The sequence below is a fragment of the Xenopus tropicalis genome, chromosome 9 (assembly GCF_000004195.4).
Source record: "Xenopus tropicalis strain Nigerian chromosome 9, UCB_Xtro_10.0, whole genome shotgun sequence".
NCBI lineage: Eukaryota > Metazoa > Chordata > Amphibia > Anura > Pipidae > Xenopus > Xenopus tropicalis.
Genome location: NC_030685.2, coordinates 13,311,022 through 13,338,609, shown reverse-complemented (window position 1 = coordinate 13,338,609; position 27,588 = coordinate 13,311,022). Strand labels below are relative to the sequence as shown.

Sequence of the window (27,588 nt, the reverse complement as noted above, 5' to 3'; positions counted from 1 at the left end):
TTTATTTGCTTTAGTAGCCACAGAATGACACTGCCTGGAATTAGACAACTTGTTATCTACTGGAGAAGGATCTAGGGGTTTTTGTAGATATCTTGCGTTTATTTCTGCCAAAGTGCATAACTTTGCACTTGTCCACATTGTAGATACCGGGTCCCACAGCAGAATTATTTCATGGGCCCATTTCATGGAATGAGATATTTTTCTTGAAACTGCTAATCAGTCAGGGGGCCTGGGGCCCTCAGCAGTCAGAGGCTCTGCCTTTGGACAGAACTGGTTACTTTGCTCAGAGTTTGCCTTCTGGCCGGGGCAATGTGTTTGCACTAAGGGAGTGGAATGGGATGTAGGAATTGCCCCTATTTGTGTTTACATGTGCATAATCACTGCTGTGGGGATCAGTGGAAACTCCATGTGCAGCCCTGAAGGAATATCAGTTAAGAAGATAAAGTTTTCATTGGATTTGAACTGTGAATAGGGCCTATAAATCTGAATATATCCCTGTTGCAATTCTTCTCTCCACCCTTCCCCTTATCTTCCTTGCTGTGCCCTCCTTTGCGGCCATGTTATTAGCCCATCATTGTACATGGGCATCAGCTGAGCAAACCCAGACTGGTGATCCGATCCATAAGGAGGGAAAGGGAGGGTGCAGTGGTATTACCCAAGGATCACTGGCAATGTGAATGCTGAATTTGGGCAGCTTGTGCCCCAGTAGAGCAGGGATCCCCAACCAGTGGCCCGGGGGCAACATGTTGCTCACCACCCCCTTTAATGTTGCTCCCAGTGGCCTCAAAGTAGGTGCCATTTTTACATTTCTGGCTTGGAGGCCTGGAAGCCCAGAGACACAGTTTTACTCTAAGCAGGGCCTCCTGCAGGCCACATGGGGCTACCAAATAGCCAATAACAGCCCTTATTTTGCATCATAATTTTTTTGGTATACTTTTTATTTTTAAATTATACTGTTTACATAGCAAATAATTCATTTAACCATTTTATTCTTGAACCAACAAATGTATTTGTAGCTGTAATATTGGTGTGTAGGCGCCATCTCAGTGCATTGTGCCTGAGTCTGAGCTTTCAGCCAGCGCTACCCATTAGAACTGCTTTCAGCTAACCTATTGTTTCTCCTACTCCCATGTAACTGGAGGAGTCCCAAGCCGGACTTGGATTTCTTACTATTGAGTGCTATTCTGATACCTACTGGGAGCTGCTATCTTGCTCCCTTCCCATTGTTCTGCTGATCGGCTGCTGGGGGGGGGGGATATCACTCCAACTTGCAGCGCAGCAGTAAAGTGTGACTGAAGTTTACTTTTTACATCTGAGAGTGGCTCACAAGTAAAAGTAATAAAACAATAAAGAAAATTTGCTACGTGCTCAGAAATGAAATGCATTTTTGCATCTTATAAGCCATAGGACTGCAACCCTGCTGGGGAAATAGGCAAATAAGCTGCTGTAGGGTTGTACACATACCGGTACTGAATGCAAATATCCATAGCTATGCATGATAAATTCTAATGGACAACACAGGGATAAACATTGAAGCAAAGCAATTCCTGCTCAGGTCACTGGGACGCAAACCAGTTTTTCCCGTAGGCCATTCCCAGCTACAAATCCCATGAATGTCATCATTCTTAGCCATGTTATATTTCCTGTTTACTGTGATACTGTGAAATAATGCCCTTTAGAAACAACCGCCCTTTAGTTAAAAGACCCCAACCCAACCACAGGGGTTTAGTGTTAGAGCTCAGCCAGGGCAGTGTTAGTGCATAGCGGTGATCAATACCCATGTAAATGGCATAGTGGCACTGACATCAGTAGGAATCATTGCCCCCCGGAACCTCAAGCAGAAGTGCAGAACTGATCATACCACTTCCCATCAACTGCTGAGCACTGGGGAGGGGGGGGGGTTGATAATGGTTGGGGTTTCAATATTACCTGATTTTCCCCAGGTTTTGTAATATGGTTCTGGAACAGTTTTATACGCATTTTCTATTCAATATTTGCCTGGGAGCGATTTTTGCCATTATGCATGATTCCGTTCCTGCAGAAACACCCAGCACAGCAGCATGCGTAATCTTCCTGACTAGTGATGGGTGAAAATTGTCGCAAGAATAATTTCGCGGGCGTCAAAAGAATAGTCATGGGCGACAAAAGAATAGCCGCGCATCAAAAGAATAGTCGCGCGTCAAAAGAATAGTCGTGGGCGACAAAAGAATAGTCGTGGGCGTCAAAAGAATAGTTGCGCGTCAAAAGAATAGTCACGGGCGACAAAAGAATAGTCATGGGCGTCAAAAGAATAGCCGCGCGTCAAAAGAATAGTCGTGGGCGACAAAAGAATAGTCATGGGCGACAAAAGAATAGCCGCGCATCAAAAGAATAGTCGCGGGCGACAAAAGAATAGTCATGGGCATCAAAAGAATAGTCGTGGGCGTCAAAAGAATAGTCGCACGTCAAAAGAATAGTCGTGGGCGTCAAAAGAATAGTCGTGGGCGTCAAAAGAATAGTCACGCGTCAAAAGAATAGTCGTGGGCGACAAAAGAATAGTCGCGCGTCAAAAGAATAGTCGTGGGCGTCAAAAGAATAGCCGCGCGTCAAAAGAATAGTCGTGGGCGACAAAAGAATAGTTGCACGTCAAAAGAATAGTCGCGGGCGACAAAAGAATAGTCATGGGCGTCAAAAGAATAGCCGCGCGTCAAAAGAATAGTCGCGGGCGTCAAAAGAATAGTCGTGGGCGTCAAAAGAATAGTTGCGCGTCAAAAGAATAGTCGCGGGCGACAAAAGAATAGTCATGGGCGTCAAAAGAATAGTTGTGGGCGCCAAAAGAATAGTCGTGCGTCAAAAGAATAGTCGCGGGCGTCAAAAGAATAGTCGTGGGCGTCAAAAGAATAGTCGTGGGCGTCAAAAGAATAGTCGTGGGCGTCAAAAGAATAGTCCGCGTCAAAAGAATAGTCGCGGGCGTCAAAAGAATAGTCGTGGGCGTCAAAAGAATAGTCGCAGGCGACAATTTTTTTCCGCGCAACATTTTCGCCGTTTCGCAAATCTTTTGAAAGATTCTCAAATTTTTCGGCAAAGCCACATGGGACAGATTCGCTCATCACTATTGTTATCTCCATCATAGGACCCAGCTCCTCCTACTATTTCCCCTACTGGTTGTTATTCTCACATCTACCACTAGGCGGATGCACATCAGCAGTGCACATAAGCTAATGTTGATCCCTGGGATGCTGGAACCTTCTCCAGCCTTTAGGTAGCCTAACTTTGAGGCTTAAGTGGATAAGCGGAGGTGTCTGTCAGTGTTGGTAAAGAATCCTATAAATAGGAACAGGGTTGGGCTTTTGGGGAATATACAGGGCACCGCGCCGATGAGGGTAACAAACCGGTAATTGGCCGCTTTATTGCCATTATCACCTGCTTTATCACCTGGTGAGTACAATGTGGATGGCACAAGTGGGGAGACGTACAGCAACAGACTGAAGTGGGTTAGTTTGGGGGATAGAAGGTTTTTGAGGTGCAGTAGAGGCTTGGAGTTGAGCATATTGAACTTACCACTTGCCATAGGGGCTAGTCTCTACCTTACAAGGGGGCGGAGACAAGCTACGGTGTGCAAGGACCTTACCTCCTTCAAGAAAGAATACTGAGAGGGTTTATTCCCATTCTGCATATCCTAAGGGCTACAGTGCATTGTTGGGGAAAATGGGCAGATCGGGGCAGGTATTAGCATGATAGACTGTAATGTTACAGGCAAGGACTTCAGGTGACTGATCCTTCTGTTGCTATAGGCCCCCCACCGTGGCAATGCCAAAATCAACCAAAAAGAGAAATTTATCATGAATTAGAACTTTTTGTTACAATATAATATCGATAATATATACTAGTTACAATGAATATTTAATTTAGCAATATTATTATATACTTCTACCCCTGCCATAAACATCTCCCTCCATGCACTGCAGTCATCCAATGATAAAGGGGACATTATTTAACCAGGGTGAAACCATTAAAGGAAATATATTTTTATGAGCAAATATACAATAATGACCCCCATAGTCGCTGGATAATGCCCAGGCTCACGAATGATCAATGCATGCCATTCAATTCAACATTTTGCAAAAAAAGGGACGTATTTATAGGGTTTCTTTTCCCAAAAATTGTGTTTTTCATAATGAAATTACTTTTTAAAAACAGGCAAAACCAGTTTATTGCACTTGAGGTCGTAGGGAATAATCTCCTGTTTGTGTAAGTAAGACCGGCCCTGGGGAGACGGATAAGGAAAAAAGAGAAATTAGACATATTTTCATATTCTGGAACTAACAGGATTCAGTTGAGCGAAATTCGCCAAAAGGTCAACATCTGACTTCAAACAACCAATTGAAAAGTTTTCCATTTAAGCCAAAGGCAAGAAGTCAAAATCCACTCTGGTTGGAAGAAGATCAGCCTGATGTCCACCTTGTGCGCCACCGGCCTAAGGGCTGCGTTAGAAACACTTAAAAACAAAGGTGTGTGAACTTTTGCCTGACTAACCTGGGAAGGCAATTACTGGGATAATAAATGAATTCAATAGGGGGCCAGACAGGGGCCAATAAAGGCTTCAGATTGTCCGAGTCGGGAGCTTATCGGCCTGTGTATGGGGCCCTCAGATGGGCCCACCCGGCCGATATCTGGCTGAAAATTGGCCAAATGTTGACAAATAGATCTTTGTTTCAAAGGGCACAAAATATTCCAATAGTTTGATACTGACTTATACCCTTGTGCACCCCATTGTTGTGTTATATGTAAGGATTCACCGTACCTACCTTTTTGCTATTTGGCTGAATCCCCAAATCCTCCTTAACGGATTCAGCCAAATACCAATCATTTGCAGTGGCAGAAATAGGCACTGCATAGGTGGAAATATCCCATATGTAGGATATTTGTCACGGCACATGACTATTTTCTGCTGCCTCCCTTAATAATTCATGCACCCAGCCTCCAACCTCCATGACTTCAAAATGGTGATGGAGCTTTGATATCGGAGCAGGTGTAAGACCATGTGCCCACCTATGGATATTGGGTTCTCGGAGATCCCTGGCATTGTCTTTGAGGAGGTTTTAGATGTCTGCTAAATAGGTGAAGGGATTCCATATTTTTTTTTATTAAGGCAAGTGTTACCCTGGCAGCAACTGCTTGAACATGCTCAGTAGTGACCACTGGCCTCCTAGTGTCCGATAACACACAGTAGACCCATACACCAACCCTGTGGCCAGAAAATGAAGACATTAAAAACAAATGATGAAGTTTGTTATCAGTCTAGTAACTCTTAGCATCCAATCAGCAGAAAGTACCAGCAGCCCTTTAGCAGGAATGATCCAGGCCTTCAAAGTTGCCTATAGGAGATCCCCATCTTGGTGCTTTGCACTAAGAGCTATTTCCAATAACCCTGTCCCCACAATAACCCCACAGGCTTCATCTTCATCTTGGCAATGTTTTTCATTACTTGTGTGCCCATAATGGCTGGATATTGTTGGTAGAGGCTGGTCAACTACAAAATGAAGGTTAGCCCAAGAGCTGGCATATGGATGTTCCTAAAGGCTGCCCAATATTTTGTTCCTTCCTTTCTTTGAAGTGACCCTGAGACCAGTAGAAAAGGTCTCGGTAGAAAAATCACAGCAAGGAATTTCAAGAAGAATTTTTACGTCAGTAGAGGGATCCAAGTGACAGCACCAGAGGTGTAAGCAGATATTTATCTAGACCCCGGGGCTGGTCCTGTCATTGTCCTCATTGAGCTGTCCATCAGAGCCAAGTTACTAGACCCTATGGACAATACAAGTGTAAATGGAGGCAGTTGGCTTATCATTGAGAGGGCAATTTACTTTTGATAGAGGGAAAATAGGTCACTTTTCTACTTCCTCCCCTAATAATACATGCACCTAGCAGCCAACTTCCATGACTGCAAATTGATGATGTAGCCTTGATATCAATGTGCCCACCGATGTATATTCTTGGGAGATCCCAAATATTCCAGGAGGTTTCAGTATTCCTTTTTTATTCCTAAATTGTATTGTTTATTAAAGATAATCATACACACACACACACCTACCCTGCAGAAATGTCAAACTTTGTGGTTGGTACCCGGTAATTATCTTGCCAGTGACATGGGTTCTACCTCATTGGCAGGTAAAGGGTTAATGTAATGTGGTCAATCCCAGTGCTTCTGAAACACGTCATTAGGAAGCAACCCCCTGTGAACTAGATGTGGTTTTTATGTAGTGTTGCCACCTAGTGGGCCCTAATACTACACTCAAAGGTAAAGCTGATAAAGAGAAAAGGTTAACATGGAGCTAGATATGGGGCAGATCAGGGCACAAGAGGACAGACGAGGGCCAGAATGGGGAGGGTATTATGTGTTTACCAGGAGGAACATTGCTGCAAAGTTTGTAATATTGGCCCTGGCTTAACAGGCTGGCAGCCCTGCTTATTTGAGAAGCTGATTGGTGCTGCAAGCCCAGTATGGTGACTAGGTGATCATTTTGCTTTGAAACCAGCTTTTGTGGTCCAAAACTTGGTTGGGCCCCTCTAAACATGTTGTATCAGCCATGCTGCTATACTGCCCAGCTCCATGACCTTCCCTGAATATGTAGAGAAGCAAATAAGCATTTACCTCACTTGGACTTAAGGCTCAGTCAACCCTTTTTGGGACTTTCTAGCCCAGAGTTTAGCTGGACAGCTACAATCATGGACCCCAGTTAGAGAGAAAATTACTAGAAAGTGGATGGGGCTTTTGGGGCAGAACAAATTTGGGTATGACTGTGGTGGATGGGGGTGATGGCTTAAATTGCTTATTTTTAACGGTCAAATGATTGGCTAATTAGTGGGTAAAGGAATGTAATGTAAATTAGTTTAAGAACCATGATCAAGCATCGGGTGGGAGCAGTTAGCATTGCTGCCTTGCAGCTCTGGGGTCCTAGGTCCATTTCCAGCCAAGGTGCTATTGGCAAGGAATCTGTATGTTCTCCCCATACATTCATGGGTTCCTCTGTTTTCCACCCACAGTCTCAAAACATGGAGGCAGGTTAATGGGCTCTTATAAGGGAGGGAATCATTGACCCAGGCCTCATTTGGTACCAACCTTAGGGAAGGTTCAGGGGAGCTCACCTTAGTTGGTGAGAGAGGAGTAGATAAGCTGGCTGAGCAGCTTGGGTTCCACTGAAGAGTAAGAAGGGGTCAGTACTTAGCACAGGTCAGGGCCACAGTTACAAGGTCCCCTTGTTCCCTACACACCATGCAACTTTCTTCTTTAGAACTCCAGCATTACCTGCACCCACGGTAATCAAGCACTTGACTTTATGCTACAAGATTTGCGCAGGCTAATAAATTGTGCACAAATGGGCAAGGTAAGGGTTCTGCAAGGTATGGGGCAGCACATTGATAGGATATACTGCTACCTCTTAAATTTCATGGTGCAAAATTGAGAACCTACAGGGCAAGAGACACGACTCCCTTGTTACATCCTATGCCAAGTAGGTGCAATAGGCAAGTTGGCCACTAGAGATGGGGCAAATTAGCACAAGGGTATGGGATCTTGATAAGTGCAGTTCTCATTTCTCTCTCTATTGCTTCCACATATGGATTAACCAAACCGTGCCTAGCTGCCTTCCCTCCATGTCAGCTCATTACAAGAACATAACAACATGGACTTACATCATGCGCTTAGAACACATATACACTCTAATGATGTCTCTTTATTGATATAGTAACAATGGCATCAAGTTGTATGTTTTTTTCATTGTGTTTATCAAGACAAAAAACCCAAATCCCTTGGAAGGGGTCAGGCAGATAAAAAGAAAGGTAAAGAGGTATCAGGATAAGGACACGACTCACATTAGGACAGGGAGATGAACTGATATTTGGTTGAGGACATTTAATGGAAAATAAACATTTAGAGTCCATGGCTCAGGCTTTTCCTTAGCTTCACATCTGAAATCACATCAACATTTGTTGAAGATTCTAATCCCCTGCAAGAAAAACGTTGAGAGAATTTAGTAACATCTCCTCCCTAGTAACATCTCCTCTGTAGGTTCCCATATTTCTCTTTCCCTGCAATGAAATAAACTGTGTTCCCTCCCCCTGCTGTGCCGTGTATCCATGTATTATCTGGAGAGAAGCCTCCATGTTGGATAACTGTTACACACCCTGCCAGACCTTCCCTCCTTCCTCTGTCTTTTCCTCTCACATCTGTGACCCGCGACCCATTGGTACTTGTCAAAATCTCCTCTTCTTACAGCCCCTCAAACCAGCTAACGGACCCCTGTAGCTACGCATTTGATCTTAAACATGAGTTCTTACATATAGCAGTCACATTAAAGGTAATGCAACTATCAGTTTTAGGCTACTAGTACCTGGCTTTCCACTAAGCAACTCTCTTTTGAAGGCCAGAGTGTCAGCGACCCTAACTGTCTATGGCAGCGGTTCTCAACCTGTGGGTCGGGACCCCTTTGAGGTCGCCTAAGACCATCGGAAAACACATATTTCCTATGGTCTTAGGAATAATTTTATGGTTGGGGGTCACCACAACATGAGGAACTGTATTAAAGGGTCGCGGCATTAGGAAGGTTGAGAACCACTGGTCTATGGGCTTCTGATGTTTTTCTTGTATAGTCAGTTAACCTTAACTTTGCTGACTCAATGACTTTCAGAGAGAACTGTTGAGCCAAAAGCCTGGTAATAGCAGTCTAAAACCGAATAAGAGAAAAATTTTCAGTTTTTTGGGTTAAGATCTCCTTTAAGGCCTTGTCTGAAGGGCACCTAGAGATGAGCACATAAGACAAATAAAAAGCCCTGTGCTGGAATCTGATCTCTCAGAATTGACCTCTCGCCATTCTCTTCCCATACCTGCTTTCTCTCTCTGTCTCTGAGAGGCTTTGAGTTACGTACATTGAAACTTACCATTTGGCATAGGAACCTATACATACTTTCGACGTTGAGGGATCTACGACCTGCAAGCAAAAGATTGAACGAGAGTGTTTGGTATGTGACACCTAATATCGTCCCATTCTATAGGCTCCTATATTTATCTTTGCAATGAAATCAACTGCCCCATGAGATCTTCCCCTATTGTGCCGGGTGTCAGTGTATTATCTAGAAGTTTCTTTATAGGGTAACTGTTACAGATATTCCCAAACCTTCCCTTCTGCCTTTGTTTTCTCCCCTGTCCTGCAGATGTGGCATTATGAATTATAAAGGTAAAATACATACAGAATGGATATAGTGAGGTTTGCAGAATAGAATCAAAGAATGTTCCCTATAAACTTGGGGGACTTTGGTGACTGCAATATGTAATATAAATACGTTTTCCTTCTCATTCATCAAGGTCAGGGAGGGGCTAAGAGGATAAAATGAAATATATAGAGAAATGCAAAGGCCGGAGTATTGGGGAATGCTAACTAATCATAATATTAGAAGATATTTAGGAGGAGCAAAGTGAGGTTTGGACATTGGAACTTACCAATTCCCTCAGGCTGCTCCAGAGCTTCACTTATATCTGCAGGGAAAATAAAAAGACGTTTCCAATAGCTCAATACTGTGCAAAATTAGTTCTTGGGGGGAGCTCCCCTTTAGAACACATTGCCCTTTTTAGCCAACCACCTACCCTGGAGCTTTAAACTAAGAAGAAGCAAATGGATTAAGAACAGAGAGCAAGAGAAGTAATGGGATATTGTGTGGTGTTCTGGGAAGAACAGAGAGCAGGATAAGGGTGAGGAATACAACATGGACATCTGGAAGATGAGGGAAAGCATTGGGATGGAGTAGAAAGCAACTAATGACAATAATGTAGAAGATATTCAGGGGGAGCTGGAGAGGTTTGGAGATAAAGGCATTGGCACTTACCTGTTCCCTCAGGCTGCACCGGAGCTGCACTTATATCTGCAAGGCAAATAGTAAAAAGAAGTTCCAACAGCGCAAATACAGTCCCTTATAATTATGTGGGTTTATTAAGGAACAATGATCACATTCTAACACAGGGGCCACTGTTACAACTGCAGAAATAGTGATTGCTGCTTGGTAAGAACATAAGGAACATTTGCTGTTTTGCAGTTTCTTCTCTGCAGCGGGACGGTCTGTTCCAGGGTGGAAAAATTATTTCTATTTATGCCTTTTCATTGACAAAGGGTAACTACATAGATAATAGTTGTACTTATTTTCTTTTCAAACTAATCCAAAATGACACTTTGCACAGATTGCTCTTAAACTGGAAGGAACCAACAGGAAAGATATAGAATGATGTGAAGAAGGTAGTGAGGCAGCCGTCTCATGGTGAGTGAGCAGAAGAGAGAAGGGTGATAGGATGAAATGGTGAGGAACGCTACATGGGTGGCTGGAAGATGAATTAAAGCAATCGGGTGAAGTAGACCCAAGAGACAAGCGCTACTCAAGAAAATATTACAGAAGATATTCAGGGGGAGCAAGAGAGGTTTGGAGATAAAGAAATTGCGACTTACCAGTTTCATCAGGTTTCACCAGAGCTTCACCTTCCACTGCAAGGCAAATAATAATAAAGAGAGGAGTTTACGGTTCCTATAGCGCAACAGGGGGGTCATTCCATTCCTGTCTCACAAATAAATGTGGATCCCCACCCCCGGCTCTACCTAAGCTGATCAGAAAACCCAGCACTACGCTGATGAACCCCAAGAAGGGTGAAACCGGTCTGTAGTTGGGAATCTGATAACCAATTATACTGGCTTCTGCTTTAAACCCAGTGCCTATAGCAGTGATCCCCAACCAGTGGCAACATCTTGCTCACCACCCCCTTTGATGTTGCTCCCAGTGGCCTCAAAGTAGGTGCCATTTTTAAATCTCTGGCTTGGAGGCAGATTTTGGAAGTAAAGAGACACAGTTTAACTCCAAGCAGAGCCTCCTGCAGGCCAGCAGTCTACATGGGGCCACCAAATAGCCAATCACAGCCCTTATTGGCATCTCCAAAGAATATTTTTTCATGCTTGTGTGGCTCAAGAATAAAAAAGTTTGGGGATCTGTGGCCTATGGATAAACCCATGTAAATGGGATTTTCTTGGAGCTTTTTGGGATTAGTTCCAGGAATTCCTGTCTCAGCAATCAAAAAACCTTCTCTGGGCTTTCAATGCTTCAAAGAGTTTTTTTCTGTCCCCCAGGATTAGATTGGTGGGGAGGGGGCAAGCATGAAGGAGCCAGTTGGTGTGGGATCGCATAAAGTCAAAAGTGGTGAATCTCATTATCTTTTATAGCCCCTTTTTCCCTTTTATTTATCAAGATGGACCAAAGTCAAATCTCTGTTTTAGCTGACAGCTGGCCCTAGGGAGGGAACGAAGAGTATAAAGGAAATATACAGAGACATGTAAAGACTGGAGCAATAGGGTATGGGATACAGCATGGTGGGACGCAGGGCACAGATGGGAGAAGGATAATGGAGTGAAACCGACAGGAATACAATATGGATGGCTGGAAGAGAAGACATAGCAGTAGGGAGCACAATAGAGATTTGGCATTAAGGATACTGAAATTTACCATTTGCCTCAGGTTTGTCTGTATCTCTTTTTCCAAAGCAGGACCAGATAACGCAACCTCTACGGTGAAGAAGACTCTTATGCTCTGCAAGCAAAATATTAGACGAGAGAGTTTGGTATGTGACACCTTATGTCTTCCCATTCTATAGGCTCCTATATTTATCTTTGCAATGAAATCAACTGCCCCATGAGATCTTCCCCTATTGTGCCAGGTGTCAGTGTATTATCTAGAAGTTTCTTTATATAATAACTGTTACAGATATTCCCAAACCTTCCCTTCTGCCTTTGTTTTCTCCCCTGTCCTGCAGATGTGGCATTATGAATTGGATTTTAAAAGGTAAAATACATACAGAATGGATATAGTGAGGTTTGCAGAATAGAATCAAAGAATCTTCCCTATAAACCTGGGGGACTTTGGTGACTGCAATATGTAATATAAATACGTTTTCCCTCTTATTTATGAAGGTCAGGGAGGGGCTAAGAGGATAAAATGAAATATATAGAGAAATGCAAAGGCCGGAGTATTGGGGAATGCTAACTAATCATAATATTAGAAGATATTTAGGAGGAGCAAAGTGAGGTTTGGAGATAGGGACATTGGAACTTACCCGTTCCCTCAGGCTGCTCCAGAGCTTCACTTATATCTGCAGGGAAAATAAAAAGACGTTTCCAATAGCTCAATACTATGCAAAATCAGTTCTTGGGGGGAGTTTCCCTTTTAGAACACATTGCCCTTTTTAGCCAACCACCTATCCTGGAGCTTTAAACTAAGAAGAAGCAAATGGATTAAAAGAAAGATGTACAAGATGAAGTAATGGGATATTGTGTGGTGTTCTGGGAAGAACAGAGAGCAGGATAAGGGTGAGGAATACAACATGGACATCTGGAAGATGAGGGAAAGCATTGGGATGGAGTAGAAAGCAACTAATGACAATAATGTAGAAGATATTCAGGGGGAGCAAGAGAGGTTTGGAGATAAAGGCATTGGCACTTACCTGTTCCCTCAGGCTGCACCGGAGCTGCACTTATATCTGCAAGGCAAATAGTAAAAAGAAGTTCCAACAGCGCAAATACAGTCCCTTATAATTATGTGGGTTTATTAAGGAACAATGATCACATTCTAACACAGGGGCCACTGTTACAACTGCAGAAATAGTGATTGCTGCTTGGTAAGAACATAAGGAACATTTGCTGTTTTGCAGCTGTTTTTGTGCAATAGAGATTTTGGCATTAAGGATACTGAAAATGACCATTTGCCTCAGGTACTTCCATGTGTCTTTTTCCCAGACAAGTAAAGAAAAAGTACGTTGTGCTAAGCAGATATAGTTTCTGGCAAGAAACTAAACAATGGAACATATGGTTAATTGCAAATAGTAATCAGCAAACACAAGATCTTGAGCATATTCTTCCCACTGGGAGTGGGGACCCGATGTTGAGTGGGTCAGTTGGAACAAAACCCAACATGACTGAACGATGCGCTAGAAATTTGACAGACTTTTTATGTTTAAATCAAAAGACTAAGGACACTTTGTGAAAGAATAACTTTCTGGGATAAAATTAGTGAGTGCCTACTGGGTTTGGGCTCTCTTTTGGGCATAAACATTTTAGAAATCAAGTTGTAAAGGGCAAACCATTTCCCCGAAGAAAAGTGGATTTTGTGCACCAGATCATTTTTGATTTATTAACACTATGTTAACCAGCTGAAGGAATCAAGAGCTTGATTGGTTGCCATAGACCACTCCCTAGGTGCAAATTTGCCCAGTGTTGATAAATGAGCCCCAGTAAGTGCTGGGCTTCAGAGTTGTGTATTTTCTATCTCTGCTTCCTAGCGACTCCCAAGGTGCCATTCTACACAATTCTAAATTGTAAAGATGTAAAATGATATTGTTCTACAATACAAATTGCCTATCGCTCTGTATAGTTACACTTTCACCCCCCCGTCCCTCACTTATTCTCCCCCATGTGTATCTCACTTACCCTGAATCAGGACGGCGGCTAGCAGAGCAAGCAGGATAATGGCTTTCATCTTGTTCTTCTCAGGGTCCCTGGGATAAAGGTCTGTCTCTCTCCTTCTCCCTTTATACCCGGCTCTCCCCTTCCCCACTCCCCTTTCACCCGTCCAACCACAGCCCAAAGTCAACAATGACCAGATGGACGGGTCAGTCAAATAAATGTTCATATGCAACAATTTAGCTTCTGGCTGTCACCTTAAAGCCCTAGTGAAATTTGTATAAGGGGAAATATTTATCTAGGCCCCAGGGCTGGCTCTATCCTCTCTCTATTACTTGCATGGCCTCCCTATCATTGTCCCCATCCAGATGCCCATCAGTGACAGGCTGTTGGACCATATGGGCAAATGCCAGCGTAGGCTGTAAATAGTGCCAAGTGGCATATTATTGATAGATTATTTAGATAGAGGCGACATACTGTAGATAAAAACCACATTTGCTGCCCACCCAGGGATATTGGGTTGTGGGGACAATACTGTGTTTAAGTGGTTTTAATATCCCCTTACGGTCTCTGGTGAATAGGTGTAGGGGTCCCATATTTTTTCAAGGCAGATGTTATTGTAAACACACAAACCTATAAGGGGCCTTGTGTCCCAAGTACCATTTGTCTACAACGATACATTCTGTATGCAACAATATCCTCCATGCACAAAATGAATTCTGTTAAGTTAAACATGCATTCTGTCTCTCAAATGGATAAAATCCGTGGAACAGAAACAGTGATGTGTAACGTTACTTACAGAATGAATTATATATAATACTCAACAATTAATACTTATCAATTCTTATATAACTCTAAATTGCTAGACTTAAATGACAAAATAGATGGAATCTTCCTTTATGTTACAAGCATCTACTTTGTCATTCAAATCTAGTTAGATATAAAGTGTATTTGGCATTACATATTTTGTCCAAATTTTTTTTTTCCATACTTCTGAAGTAGCATTACACACTGGTTCTGTTAAATGGATTTTATCCATTTGAGATTTGATAGAATGGCGTTTGTGATTTTATGAGATCTTTTTTGTGCACAAATGTAATTTTGTTCTCATACTTGACTAGAAATATTTATTTTGTATATTTTGACCACTGTTTATGGCCATAAATACTTATGTACCCTGAGAAAAACTCATTTTGTGTAATGGAGATATTTTTGCATTCAGGATATATTTTTGTAGACAAGACTTGGGGCCAGTAGCGCCCCCTAGAAACCCCCACCCTGCAAGCAGCAGCAGACATGGCAAAACTACATCTCTGGCACCTGTTAATTTTCTTGCCAGTGATGTAGGTTCTATCTCATTGGCAGGAAAAGGATTAATAGGATGTGGATAATCCCAATGCTTCTTTGCATCATAGCCCCACCTAATGATGTCACGGCCCCATGCCATCACAGTCCCGCCCCTTCCCCACCCTCGTGATGTTACCATCCTCCCCCCGCCTGGCGAAAAGAGCCGGCAGAGGTGGCAACCCTACTCTGATAACACACTGAAGGGTGAAAGTTCACGGCGAACTTTGTGAAGATACTGAAACCAAGTGAAGATATAATAAGAAGTTTGCTCACAGTCTATTAAGTCATAGCAACCAATCAGCAGAAGGATTCAGCAGCCCTATAAGGGTAATGATCCAGGCCTACAAAGTGGTCCGGAAAAGATCTCCATCTTGGATCTTTTTAGGCCAAGTTTTGTGTGTCAGTGGCACTGCACATGCTCTAAAGATGACTCCAAGATGGTAATGGGACCAATCTCTGGATCAACTTTGTTGATCTTGATTTCCAACCCCTTCTTGTACCTATCTAATGTATCTGCCAGTACGACTGATTCAGGGAGAGAATTCCCACAGCTTCCCAGCTCTCATTGTAATAAACCCTTTTGATAGTAATGTTGGAACCTCCTTTCTTCTAATCTCAGTAGATGCCCCTGTGCCTGCTGGATGGATCTACTGCCTATTAGACTCTGTAATGGACAGGCAGCACCTCATTTTTGGTAATAATTCATGCATGTATTTACACATCTTGGCTATTGTTTCCTTATTTTGTGTGGCAGTAACCACTGGATATTGTCTGTAGAGGTTGGTCAACTACAAAATGCAGGATAACCCAATGGATGTTCCTAGCTGCTGCTCTGGTTCTGGAGCATTTCACTTTAGTGAACCTGCAACCCAAAGGACCCAGCAAGGAATTTTTCACAATAATATTCACACGTCAGTTAAGGGACCCCAGTGACGGAGCCAGTGGTGCCACTAGAAGATAGTTACATAGTTACATAGGGTTGAATAAAGACCAGAGTCCATCAAGTTCAACCCATCCAAGTAAACCCAGCACCCACAACCTATACTTACCAATCTATACACTCACATACATAAACTATATATACAACCACTAATACTAACTGTAGGTATTAGTATCACAATAGCCTTGGATACTCTGCTTGTTCAAGAACTCATCCAGGCCCCTCTTATAGGCATTAACAGAATCTGCCATTACAGCATCACTAGGAAGGGCATTCCCCAACCTCACTGCCCTCACCGTGAGGAACCCCCTACCCAACATCCCCCCAGCAGGGCATTCCCCAACCTCACTGCCCTCACCATGAGGAACCCCCTACCCAACATCCCCTGGCAGGGCATTCCCCAACCTCACTGCCCTCACCGTGAGGAACCCCCTACCCAACATCCCCCCGGCAGGGCATTCCCCAACCCCCTCACTGCCCTCCCCGTGAGGAACCCCCTACCCAACATCCCCCGGCAGGGCATTCCCCAACCCCCTCACTGCCCTCACCGTGAGGAACCCCCTACCCAACACCCCCCGGCAGGGCATTCCCCAACCTCACTGCCCTCACCGTGAGGAACCCCCTACCCAACACCCCCCGGCAGGGCATTCCCCAACCTCACTACCCTCACCGTGAGGAACCCCCTACCCAACATCTGACCAATGTACTTCTTGTGCGTTGATCACTTTTATGGGAAAAAAAGAGTATGCCCCCATACTCAAGGTGAGGCCTTACCAGGGACCTATAAAGGGGCAAAATTATGTTCTCATCCCTTGAGTCAATGCCCTTTTTTATACAAGACAGCACTTTATTTGCTTTAGTAGCCACAGAATGACACTGCCTGGAATTAGACAACTTGTTATCTACTGGAGAAGGATCTAGGGGTTTTTGTAGATATCTTGCGTTTATTTCTGCCAAAGTGCATAACTTTGCACTTGTCCACATTGTAGATACCGGGTCCCACAGCAGAATTATTTCATGGACCCATTTCATGGAATGAGATATTTTTCTTGAAACTGCTAATCAGTCAGGGGGCCTGGGGCCCTCAGCAGTCAGAGGCTCTGCCCTTGGACAGAACTGGTTACTTTGCTCAGAGTTTGCCTTCTGGCCGGGGCAATGTGTTTGCACTAAGGGAGTGGAATGGGATGTAGGAATTGCCCCTATTTGTGTTTACATGTGCATAATCACTGCTGTGGGGATCAGTGGAAACTCAATGTGCAGCCCTGAAGGAATATCAGTTAAGAAGATAAAGTTTTCATTGGATTTGAACTGGGAATAGGGCCTATAAATCTGAATATATCCCTGTTGCAATTCTTCTCTCCACCCTTCCCCTTATCTTCCTTGCTGTGCCCTCCTTTGCGGCCATGTTATTAGCCCATCATTGTACATGGGCATCAGCTGAGCAAACCCAAACTGGTGATCCGATCCATAAGGAGGGAAAGGGAGGGTGCAGTGGTATTACCCAAGGATCGCTGGCAATGTGAATGCTGAATTTGGGCAGCTTGTGCCCCAGTAGAGCAGGGATCCCCAACCAGTGGCTCGGGGGCAACATGTTGCTCACCATCCCCCTTTAATGTTGCTCCCAGTGGCCTCAAAGTAGGTGCCATTTTTACATTTCTGGCTTGGAGGCCTGGAAGCCCAGAGACACAGTTTTACTCTAAGCAGGGCCTCCTGCAGGCCACATGGGGCTACCAAATAGCCAATCACAGCCCTTATTTTGCATCATAATTTTTTTGGTATACTTTTTATTTTTAAATTATACTGTTTACATAGCAAATAATTCATTTAACCATTTTATTCTTGAACCAACAAATGTATTTGTAGCTGTAATATTGGTGTGTAGGCGCCATCTCAGTGCATTGTGCCTGAGTCTGAGCTTTCAGCCAGCGCTACACATTAGAACTGCTTTCAGCTAACCTATTGTTTCTCCTACTCCCATGTAACTGGAGGAGTCCCAAGCCGGACTTGGATTTCTTACTATTGAGAGCTATTCTGATACCTACTGGGAGCTGCTATCTTGCTCCCTTCCCATTGTTCTGCTGATCGGCTGCTGGGGGGGGGGGGATATCACTCCAACTTGCAGCGCAGCAGTAAAGTGTGACTGAAGTTTACTTTTTACATCTGAGAGTGGCTCACAAGTAAAAGTAATAAAACAATAAAGAAAATTTGCTACGTGCTCAGAAATGAAATGCATTTTTGCATCTTATAAGCCATAGGACTGCAACCCTGCTGGGGAAATAGGCAAATAAGCTGCTGTAGGGTTGTACACATACCGGTACTGAATGCAAATATCCATAGCTATGCATGATAAATTCTAATGGACAACACAGGGATAAACATTGAAGCAAAGCAATTCCTGCTCAGGTCACTGAGACGCAAACCAGTTTTTCCCGTAGGCCATTCCCAGCTACAAACCCCATGAATGTCATCATTCTTAGCCATGTTATATTTCCTGTTTACTGTGACACTGTGAAATAATGCCCTTTAGAAACAACCGCCCTTTAGTTAAAAGACCCCAAACCTACCACAGAGGTTTAGTGTTAGAGCTCAGCCGGGGCAGTGTTAGTGCATAGCGGTGATCAATACCCATGTAAATGGCATAGTGGCACTGACATCAGTAGGAATCATTGCCCCCCGGAACCTCAAGCAGAAGTGCAGAACTGATCATACCACTTCCCATCAACTGCTGAGCACGGGGGGGGGGGGGGGGGGTTGATAATGGTTGGGGTTTCAATATTACCTGATTTTCCCCAGGTTTTGTAATATGGTTCTGGAACAGTTTTATACGCATTTTCTATTCAATATTTGCCTGGGAGCCATTTTTGCCATTATGCATGATTCCGTTCCTGCAGAAACACCCAGCGCAGCAGCATGCATAATCTTCCTGACTAGTGATGGGTGAAAATTGTCGCAAGAATAGTCGCGGGGGTCAAAGGAATAGTTGCTTGTCAAAAGAATAGCCGCGCGTCAAAAGAATAGCCGCGCGTCAAAAGAATAGCCGCGCGTCAAAAGAATAGTCGCGGGCGTCAAAAGAATAGTCGCAGGCATCAAAAGAATAGTCGCGTGTGAAAAGAATAGTCGCGGGCGTCAAAAGAATAGTCGCGGGCGTCAAAAGAATAGTCACGGGCGACAAAAGAATAGTCGCGGGCGACAAAAGAATAGTCGTGCGTCAAAAGAATAGCCGCGGGCGTCAAAAGAATAGTCGCGGGTCAAAAGAATAGTCGCGGGCGTCAAAAGAATAGTCGTGCGTCAAAAGAATAGCCGCGGGCGTCAAAAGAATAGTCGCGGGTCAAAAGAATAGTCGCGGGCGACAAAACAATAGTCGTGGGCATCAAAAGAATAGTCGCGTGTCAAAAGAATAGTCGCGGGCGTCAAAAGAATAGTCGCGGGCGTCAAAAGAATAGTCACGGGCGACAAAAGAATAGTCGCGGGCGACAAAAGAATAGTCGCGGGCGACAAAAGAATAGTCGAGGGCGTCAAAAGAATAGTCGCGGGGGACAAAAGAATAGCTGCGCGTCAAAAAAATAGTCGCGGGCGACAAAAGAATAGTCGCGGGCCACAAAAGAATAGTCGCGGGCGTCAAAAGAATAGCCGCGCGTCAAAAGAATAGTCGCGCGTCAAAAGAATAGTCGCGCGTCAAAAGAATAGTCGCGGGCGTCAAAAGAATAGTCGCGGCCGTCAAAAGAATAGTCGCGGGCGTCAAAAGAATAGCCGCGCGTCAAAAGAATAGTTGCGGGCGTCAAAAGAATAGTCGCGGGCGTCAAAAGAATAGTCGCGTGTGAAAAGAATAGTCGCGCGTCAAAAGAATAGTCGCCCGTCAAAAGAATAGCCGCGGGCGTCAAAAGAATAGCCGCGTGTCAAAAGAATAGCCTCGTGTCAAAAGAATAGCCGCGCATCAAAAGAATGGCCGCGCGTCAAAAGAATAGCCGGGCGTCAAAAGAATAGTCGCGGGCGTCAAAAGAATAGTCGCAGGCATCAAAAGAATAGTCGCGTGTGAAAAGAATAGTCGTGCGTCAAAAGAATAGTCGTGCATCAAAAGAATAGCCGCGGGCGTCAAAAGAATAGTCGCGGGTCAAAAGAATAGTCGCGGGCGACAAAAGAATAGTCGCGGGCGACAAAAGAATAGTCGCGGGCGACAAAAGAATAGTCGCGGGCGACAAAAGAATAGTCGTGGGCATCAAAAGAATAGTCGCGTGTCAAAAGAATAGTCGCGGGCGTCAAAAGAATAGTCGCGGGCGTCAAAAGAATAGTCGCGGGCGTCAAAAGAATAGTCGCGGGAGTCAAAAGAATAGTCACGGGCGACAAAAGAATAGTCGCGGGCGACAAAAGAATAGTCGAGGGCGTCAAAAGAATAGTCGCGGGCGACAAAAGAATAGCCGCGCGTCAAAAAAATAGTCGCGGGCGACAAAAGAATAGTCGCGGGCCACAAAAGAATAGTCGCAGGCCACAAAAGAATAGTCGCGGGCCACAAAAGAATAGTCGCGGGCCACAAAAGAATAGTCGCGGGCCACAAAAGAATAGTCGCGGGCCACAAAAGAATAGTCGCGGCCGTCAAAAGAATAGTTGCGGCCGTCAAAAGAATAGTCGCGGGCGTCAAAAGAATAGCCGCGCGTCAAAAGAATAGTCACGGGCGTCAAAAGAATAGTCGCGTGTGAAAAGAATAGTAGCGCGTCAAAAGAATAGTCAAAAGAATAGCCGCGGGCGTCAAAAGAATAGTCGCGGGTCAAAAGAATAGTCGCGGGCGACAAAAGAATAGTCATGAGCGTAAAAGAAAATAGCCGCTCATCAAAAGAATAGCTGCGGGCGACAAAAGAATAGTCGTGGGCATCAAAAGAATAGTGGCGTTTGAAAAGAATAGTCGCGCGTCAAAAGAGTAGTCGCGCGTCAAAAGAATAGCCGCAGGCGACAAAAGAATAGTCGTGGGCATCAAAAGAATAGTCGCGTGTCAAAAGAATAGTTGCAGGCGACAAAAGAATAGTCGCGGGCGTCAAAAGAATAGTCGCGGGCGACAAAAGAATAGTCGCGGGCGTCAAAAGAATAGTCGCGGGCGTCAAAAGAATAGTCGGGGGTGACAAAAGAATAGTCATGAGCGTAAAAAAAAATAGCTGCTCGTCAAAAGAATAGCTGCGGGCGACAAAAAAATAGTCGTGGGCATCAAAAGAATAGTGGCGTTTGAAAAGAATAGTCGCGCGTCAAAAGAGTAGTCGCGCGTCAAAAGAATAGCCGCAGGCGACAAAAGAATAGTCGTGGGCATCAAAAGAATAGTCGCGTGTCAAAAGAATAGTTGCAGGCGACAAAAGAATAGTCGCGGGCGTCAAAAGAATAGTCGCGGGCGACAAAAGAATAGTCGCGGGCGTCAAAAGAATAGTCGCGGGCGTCAAAAGAATAGCCGCGGGCGACAAAAGAATAGTTGCGGGCGGCAAAAGAATAGTCGCAGACGACAAAAGAATAGCCGTGCGTCAAAGGAATAGTCGCAGGCATCAAAAGAATAGTCACAGGGGTCAAAAGAATAGTCGCGCGTCAAAAGAATAGTCGCGGGCGACAAAAGAATAGTCGCGGGGGTCAAAAGAATAGTCGCGGGCAACAAAAGAATAGTCGTGGGCGTCAAAAGAATAGTCACGCGACAATTTTTTTCTGTGCAACATTTTCGCTGTTTCGCAAATCTTTTGAAAGATTCTCAAATTTTTCGGCAAAGCGACACGGGACAGATTCCCTCATCACTATTCCTGACTATTGTTATCTCCATCATAGGACCCAGGTCCTCCTACTATTTCCCCTCCAGGTTGTTATTCTCACATCTACCACTAGGCGGATGCACATCAGCAGTGCACATAAGCTAATGTTGATCCCTGGGATGCTGGAACCTTCTCCAGCATTTAGGTAGCCTCATTTTGAGGCTTAAGTGGATAAGCGGAGGTGTCTGTCAGTGTTGGGGAAGAATAATACAAATAGGAACGGGGTTGGGCTTTTGGGGAATATACAGGGCACCGCGCCGATGAGGGTAACAAACCGCTTTATTGCCATTATCACCTGGTGAGTACAATGTGGATGGCACAAGTGGGGAGAAGTCCACCAACAGACTGAAGTGGGTTAGTTGGGAGGGTAGAAGGTTTTTGAGGTGCAGTAGAGGCTTGGAGTTGAGCATATTGAACTTACCACTTGCCATAGGGGCTAGTTTCTACCTTACAAGGGGGCGGAGACAAGCTACGGTGTGCAAGGACCTTACCTCCTGCAAGCAAGAATACTGAGAGGGTTTAGTATCTATATTCCCATTCTGCATGTCCTAAGGGCTACAGTGCATTGTTGGGGAAAATGGGCAGATCGGGGCAGGTATTAGCATGATAGACTGTAATGTTACAGGCAAGGACTTCAGGTGACTGATCCTTCTGTTGCTATAGGCTCCACACCGCGGCAATGCCAAAATCAACCAAAATGAGAATTTTATTATGAATTTGAACTTTTTGTTACAATATAATATCAATAATATATACTAGTTACAATGAATATTTAATTTAGCAATAATATTATGCACTTCTACCCCTGCCATAAACATCTCCCACAATGCACTGCAGTCATCCAATGATAAAGGGGACATTTTTTAACCCAGGGGAAACCATTAAAAGAGATATATTTTTCAGAAAAAATATACGATAATGATTCCCATAGTCGCTGGATAATGCCCAGGTTCACGGATAATCAATGCATGCCATTCAATTCAGCATTTTACAAAAAAAATGACGTATTTATAGGGTTTCTTTTCCCAAAAATGGTGTTTATCATGGTAAAATCCCTTTTAGACACAGGCAAAACCAGGGGCTTAGGGAATATAAAGACAGATGCTGCTCTTAATAACAATTCCATTTACAAATACAGGTATCGGACCCCTTATCCGGAAACCCGTTATCCAGAAAGCTCCGAATTACGGAAAGCCTGTCTCCCATAGACTCCATTTTAATCACATAATTCAGAATTTTAAAACTGATTTTCTTTTTCTCTGTAATAATAAAACAGTACCTGTACTTGATCCCAACTAAGATATAATTACCCCTTATTGGGGCAGAACAGCCCTATTGGGTTTATTTCATGGTTAAATGATTCCCTTTTCTCTGTAATAATAAAACAGTACCTGTACTTGATCCCAACTAAGATATAATTACCCCTTATTGGGGCAGAACAGTCCTATTGGGTTTATTTCATGGTTAAATGATTCCCTTTTCTCTGTAATAATAAAACAGTACCTGTACTTGATCCCAACTAAGATATAATTACCCCTTATTGGGGCAGAACAGCCCTATTGGGTTTATTTCATGGTTAAATGATTCCCTTTTCTCTGTAATAATAAAACAGTACCTGTACTTGATCCCAACTAAGATATAATTACCCCTTATTGGGGCAAAACAGCCCTATTGGGTTTATTTAATGGTTAAATGATTCCCTTTTCTCTATAATAATAAAACAGTACCTGTACTTGATCCCAACTAAGATATAATTACCCCTTATTGGGGCAGAACAGCCCTATTGGGTTTATTTCATGGTTAAATGATTCCCTTTTCTCTGTAATAATAAAACAGTACCTGTACTTGATCCCAACTAAGATATAATTACCCCTTATTGGGGCAAAACAGCCCTATTGGGTTTATTTAATGGTTAAATGATTCCCTTTTCTCTGTAATAATAAAACAGTACCTGTACTTGATCCCAACTAAGATATAATTACCCCTTATTGGGGCAGAACAGCCCTATTGGGTTTATTTCATGGTTAAATGATTCCCTTTTCTCTGTAATAATAAAACAGTACCTGTACTTGATCCCAACTAAGATATAATTACCCCTTATTGGGGCAAAACAGCCCTATTGGGTTTATTTAATGGTTAAATGATTCCCTTTTCTCTGTAATAATAAAACAGTACCTGTACTTGATCCCAACTAAGATATAATTACCCCTTATTGGATGCAAAACAATCCTATTGGGTTTATTTCATGGTTAAATGATTCCCTTTTCTCTGTAATAATAAAACAGTACCTGTACTTGATCCCAACTAAGATATAATTACCCCTTATTGGGGCAAAACAGCCCTATTGGGTTTATTTAATGGTTAAATGATTCCCTTTTCTCTGTAATAATAAAACAGTACCTGTACTTGATCCCAACTAAGATATAATTACCCCTTATTGGGGCAGAACAGCCCTATTGGGTTTATTTAATGGTTAAATGATTCCCTTTTCTCTGTAATAATAAAACAGTACCTGTACTTGATCCCAACTAAGATATAATTACCCCTTATTGGGGCAGAACAGCCCTATTGGGTTTATTTAATGGTTAAATGATTCCCTTTTCTCTGTAATAATAAAACAGTACCTGTACTTGATCCCAACTAAGATATAATTACCCCTTATTGGATGCAAAACAATCCTATTGGGTTTATTTCATGGTTAAATGATTCCCTTTTCTCTGTAATAATAAAACAGTACCTGTACTTGATCCCAACTAAGATATAATTACCCCTTATTGGGGGCAGAACAGCCCTATTGGGTTTATTTAATGGTTAAATGATTCCCTTTTCTCTGTAATAATAAAACAGTACCTGTACTTGATCCCAACTAAGATATAATTACCCCTTATTGGGGGCAGAACAGCCCTATTGGGTTTATTTAATGGTTAAATGATTCCCTTTTCTCTGTAATAATAAAACAGTACCTGTAATTGATCCCAACTAAGATATAAATAATCCTTATTGGATGCAAAACAATCCTATTGGGTTTAATTAATGTTTTATTGATTTTTTAGCAGACTTAATGTATGGAGATCCAAATTACGGAAAGACCCCTTATCCGGAATACCCTTGGTCCCAAGCATTCTGGATAATGCGTCCTATACCTGTACAGTCACTGTAAAGCATTGGACATATTACATTTATTATTTTTAAAGTTGCTCCGAGATAAAATCTTTCATTCTACCTCACTTGGACTTCAGGCTCAGTCCACCCTTTTTGGGGCTTTCCAGCCCAGAGTTCAGCTGGACAATCATGGACCCCAATTAGAGAGAAACTTACTAGAAAGTGGATGTGGCTTTTAGGGCAGAACAAATCTGGGTATGACTGTGGTGGGTAGGGGTAATGTCTTAAATTGCTTGTTTTTATTGGTCAAATGATATAATAAGTGGGTCATTTCACTTTTAAGGGTATTAAAGAAATTGTATACCCCGGCTTGCCGTAATTTATAACAACTGACATCAGATGTAGCCTGCCATAAGGTTATGCTTTACAGGATGTTAGAGTAATGATCAAGCATCGGATGGGAGCAGTTAGCATTGCTGCCTTGCAGCTCTGGGGTCCTAGGTTCATTTCCAGCCAAGGTGCTATTGGCAAGGAATCTGTATGTTCTCCCCATACATTCATGGGTTCCTCTGTTTTCAACCCACACTCTCAAAACATGGAGGAAGGTTAATAGGCTCTTATAAGGGAGGGAATCATTGACCCAGGCCTCTTTTGGTAGGATACCAACCTTAGGGAAGGTTCAGTGGAGCTCACCTTAGTTGGTGAGAGAGGAGTAGATAAGCTGGCTGAGCAGCTTGGGTTCCACTGAAGAGTAAGAAGGGGTCAGTACTTAGTCAGCACTGGTCAGGGCCACAGTTACAAGGTCCCCTTGTTCCCTACACACCATGCAACTTTCTTCTTTAGAACTCCGGCATTACCTGCACCCACGGCAATCAGGCACTTGACATTATGCTACACATGGGGGAAACAAAGATTTGCGCAGGCTAATAAATTGTGCACAAATGGGCACGGTAAGGGTTCTGCAAGGTATGGGGCAGCACATTGATAGGATATAGTTGTTGGTCCTTCAGTTTCATGGTGCAAAATTGTGAACCTACAGGGCAAGAGACACAACTCCCTTGTTACATCCTATGCCAAGTAGGTGCAATAGGCAAGTTGGCCACTAGAGATGGGGCAAATTAGCACAAGGGTATGGGATCTTGATAAGTGCAGTTCTCATTTCTCTCTCTATTGCTTCCACATATGGATTAACCAAACCGTGCCTAGCTGCCTTCCCTCCATGTCAGCTCATTACAAGAACATAACAACATGGACTTACATCATGCGCTTAGAACACATATACACTCTAATGATGTCTCTTTATTGATATGGTAACAATAGCATCAAATTGTATGTATTTTTCATTGTGTTTATCAAGACAAAAAACCCAAATCCCTTGGAAGGGGTCAGGCAGATAAAAAGAAAGATAAAGAGGTATCAGGGGCCATAAAGGAATAAGGCGCGGCATGCCGGGGATAAGGACACGACTCACATTAGGAAAGGGAGATGAACTAATATTTGGGAGTTGAGGAAATTTAATGGAAAATAAACATTTAGAGTCCATGGCTCAGGCTTTTCCTTAGCTTCACATCTGAAATCACATCAACATTTGTTGAAGGTTCTAATCCCCTGCAAGAAAAACGTTAGTATTAGTATTAGAGTTAGTATTCTATCATCTCCTCCCATTCTGTAGGTTCCCATATTTCTCTTCCCCTGCAATGAAATAAACTGTGTTCCCTCCCCCTGCTCTGCTGTGTATCCATGTATTATCTGGGGAGGAGTTTCCATGTTGGATAACTGTTCCACACCCTGCCAGACCTTCCCTCCTTCCTCTGTCTTTTCCTCTCATATCTTTGACCTGCAACCCATTGGTCCTTGTCAAAATCTCCTCTTCTTACAGCCCCTCAAACCAGCTAACGGACCCCTGTAGCTACGCATTTGATATTAAAAATGAGTTCTTACATATAGCAGTTGCATTAAAGGTAATGCAACTATCAGTTTTAGACTGCTAGTACCTGGCGTTTCACTAAGCAACTCTCTTTGGAAGGCCAGACTGTCAGCAACGCTAACTGTCTATGGCAGCGCTTCTCAACCTGTGGGTCGGGACCCCTTTGAGGTAGCCTGAGACCATGGGAAAACACATATTTCCGATGGGCTTAGGAATAATTTTATGGTTGGGGGTCACCACAACATGAGGAACTGTATTAAAGGGTCACGGCATTAGGAAGGTTGGGAACCACTGGTCTATGGGCTTCTGATGTACTTCTTGTATAGTCAGTTAACCCTAACTTTGCTGACTCAATGACTTTCAGAGAGATCTGTTGAGCCAAAAGCCTGGTAATAGCAGTCTAAAACTGAGTAAGAGAAAAATTTTCATTTTTTTGGGTTAAGATCTCATCTAAGGCCTTGTCTAAAGGGCACCTAGAGATGAGCACATAAGACAAATAAAAAGCCCTGTGCTGGAATCTGATCTCTCAGAATTGACCTCTCGCCATTCTCTTCCCATACCTGCTTTTCTCTGAGAGGCTTTGAGTTACGTACATTGAAACTTACCGGTTGGCATAGGGTCTTAATTAGCAAGAGATCGAACGGGACGACGGATTTTGCGCTCTGCAAGCAAAATATTGAACGAGAGAGTTTGGTATATGACACGTAATATCTTCCGTATATATATCGTAATAGGAGATCTTCCCCTATTGTGCCGGGTGTCAGTGTATTATCTAGAAGTTTCTTTATATAATAACTGTTATCAAGGTAAGGGTCTAAGAGATTAAAATAAAATATATAGAGAAATGCAAAGGCCGGAGTATTGGGGAATGCTAACTAATCATAATATTAGAAGATATTTAGGAGGAGCAAAGTGAGGTTTGGAGATAGGGACATTGGAACTTACCAATTCCCTCAGGCTGCTCCAGAGCTTCACTTATATCTGCAGGGAAATAATAAAAAGAAGTTTCCAATAGGACAATACTATGCAAAATCAGTT

The 27,588-nt window shown here is 43.3% G+C and overlaps 1 protein-coding gene across 50 annotated transcripts in view; it reads right to left on the bottom strand.

The window, feature by feature from the left end:
• Positions 1-27,588, bottom strand: part of LOC100488700 (putative protein FAM47C) — a 92,213-nt gene that overhangs the window by 24,333 nt on the left and 40,292 nt on the right. For 38 of the 50 annotated variants that reach the window (XM_031893214.1, XM_031893197.1, XM_031893210.1 and 35 more), the window contains 5 exons: positions 12,506-12,541; positions 12,119-12,154; positions 11,512-11,595; positions 10,470-10,505; positions 9,859-9,894 (listed from right to left, as the gene is read on the bottom strand). In XM_031893214.1, coding sequence (XP_031749074.1) covers positions 9,859-9,894; positions 10,470-10,505; positions 11,512-11,595; positions 12,119-12,154; positions 12,506-12,541 — 228 coding nt within the window. Of the gene's footprint in view, positions 1-9,475; positions 9,512-9,858; positions 9,895-10,469; positions 10,506-11,511; positions 11,596-12,118; positions 12,155-12,505; positions 12,542-27,495; positions 27,532-27,588 lie in introns of all 50 variants that reach the window. The other 12 variants (XM_031893217.1, XM_031893172.1, XM_031893183.1 and 9 more) reach the window with 5 other exon arrangements.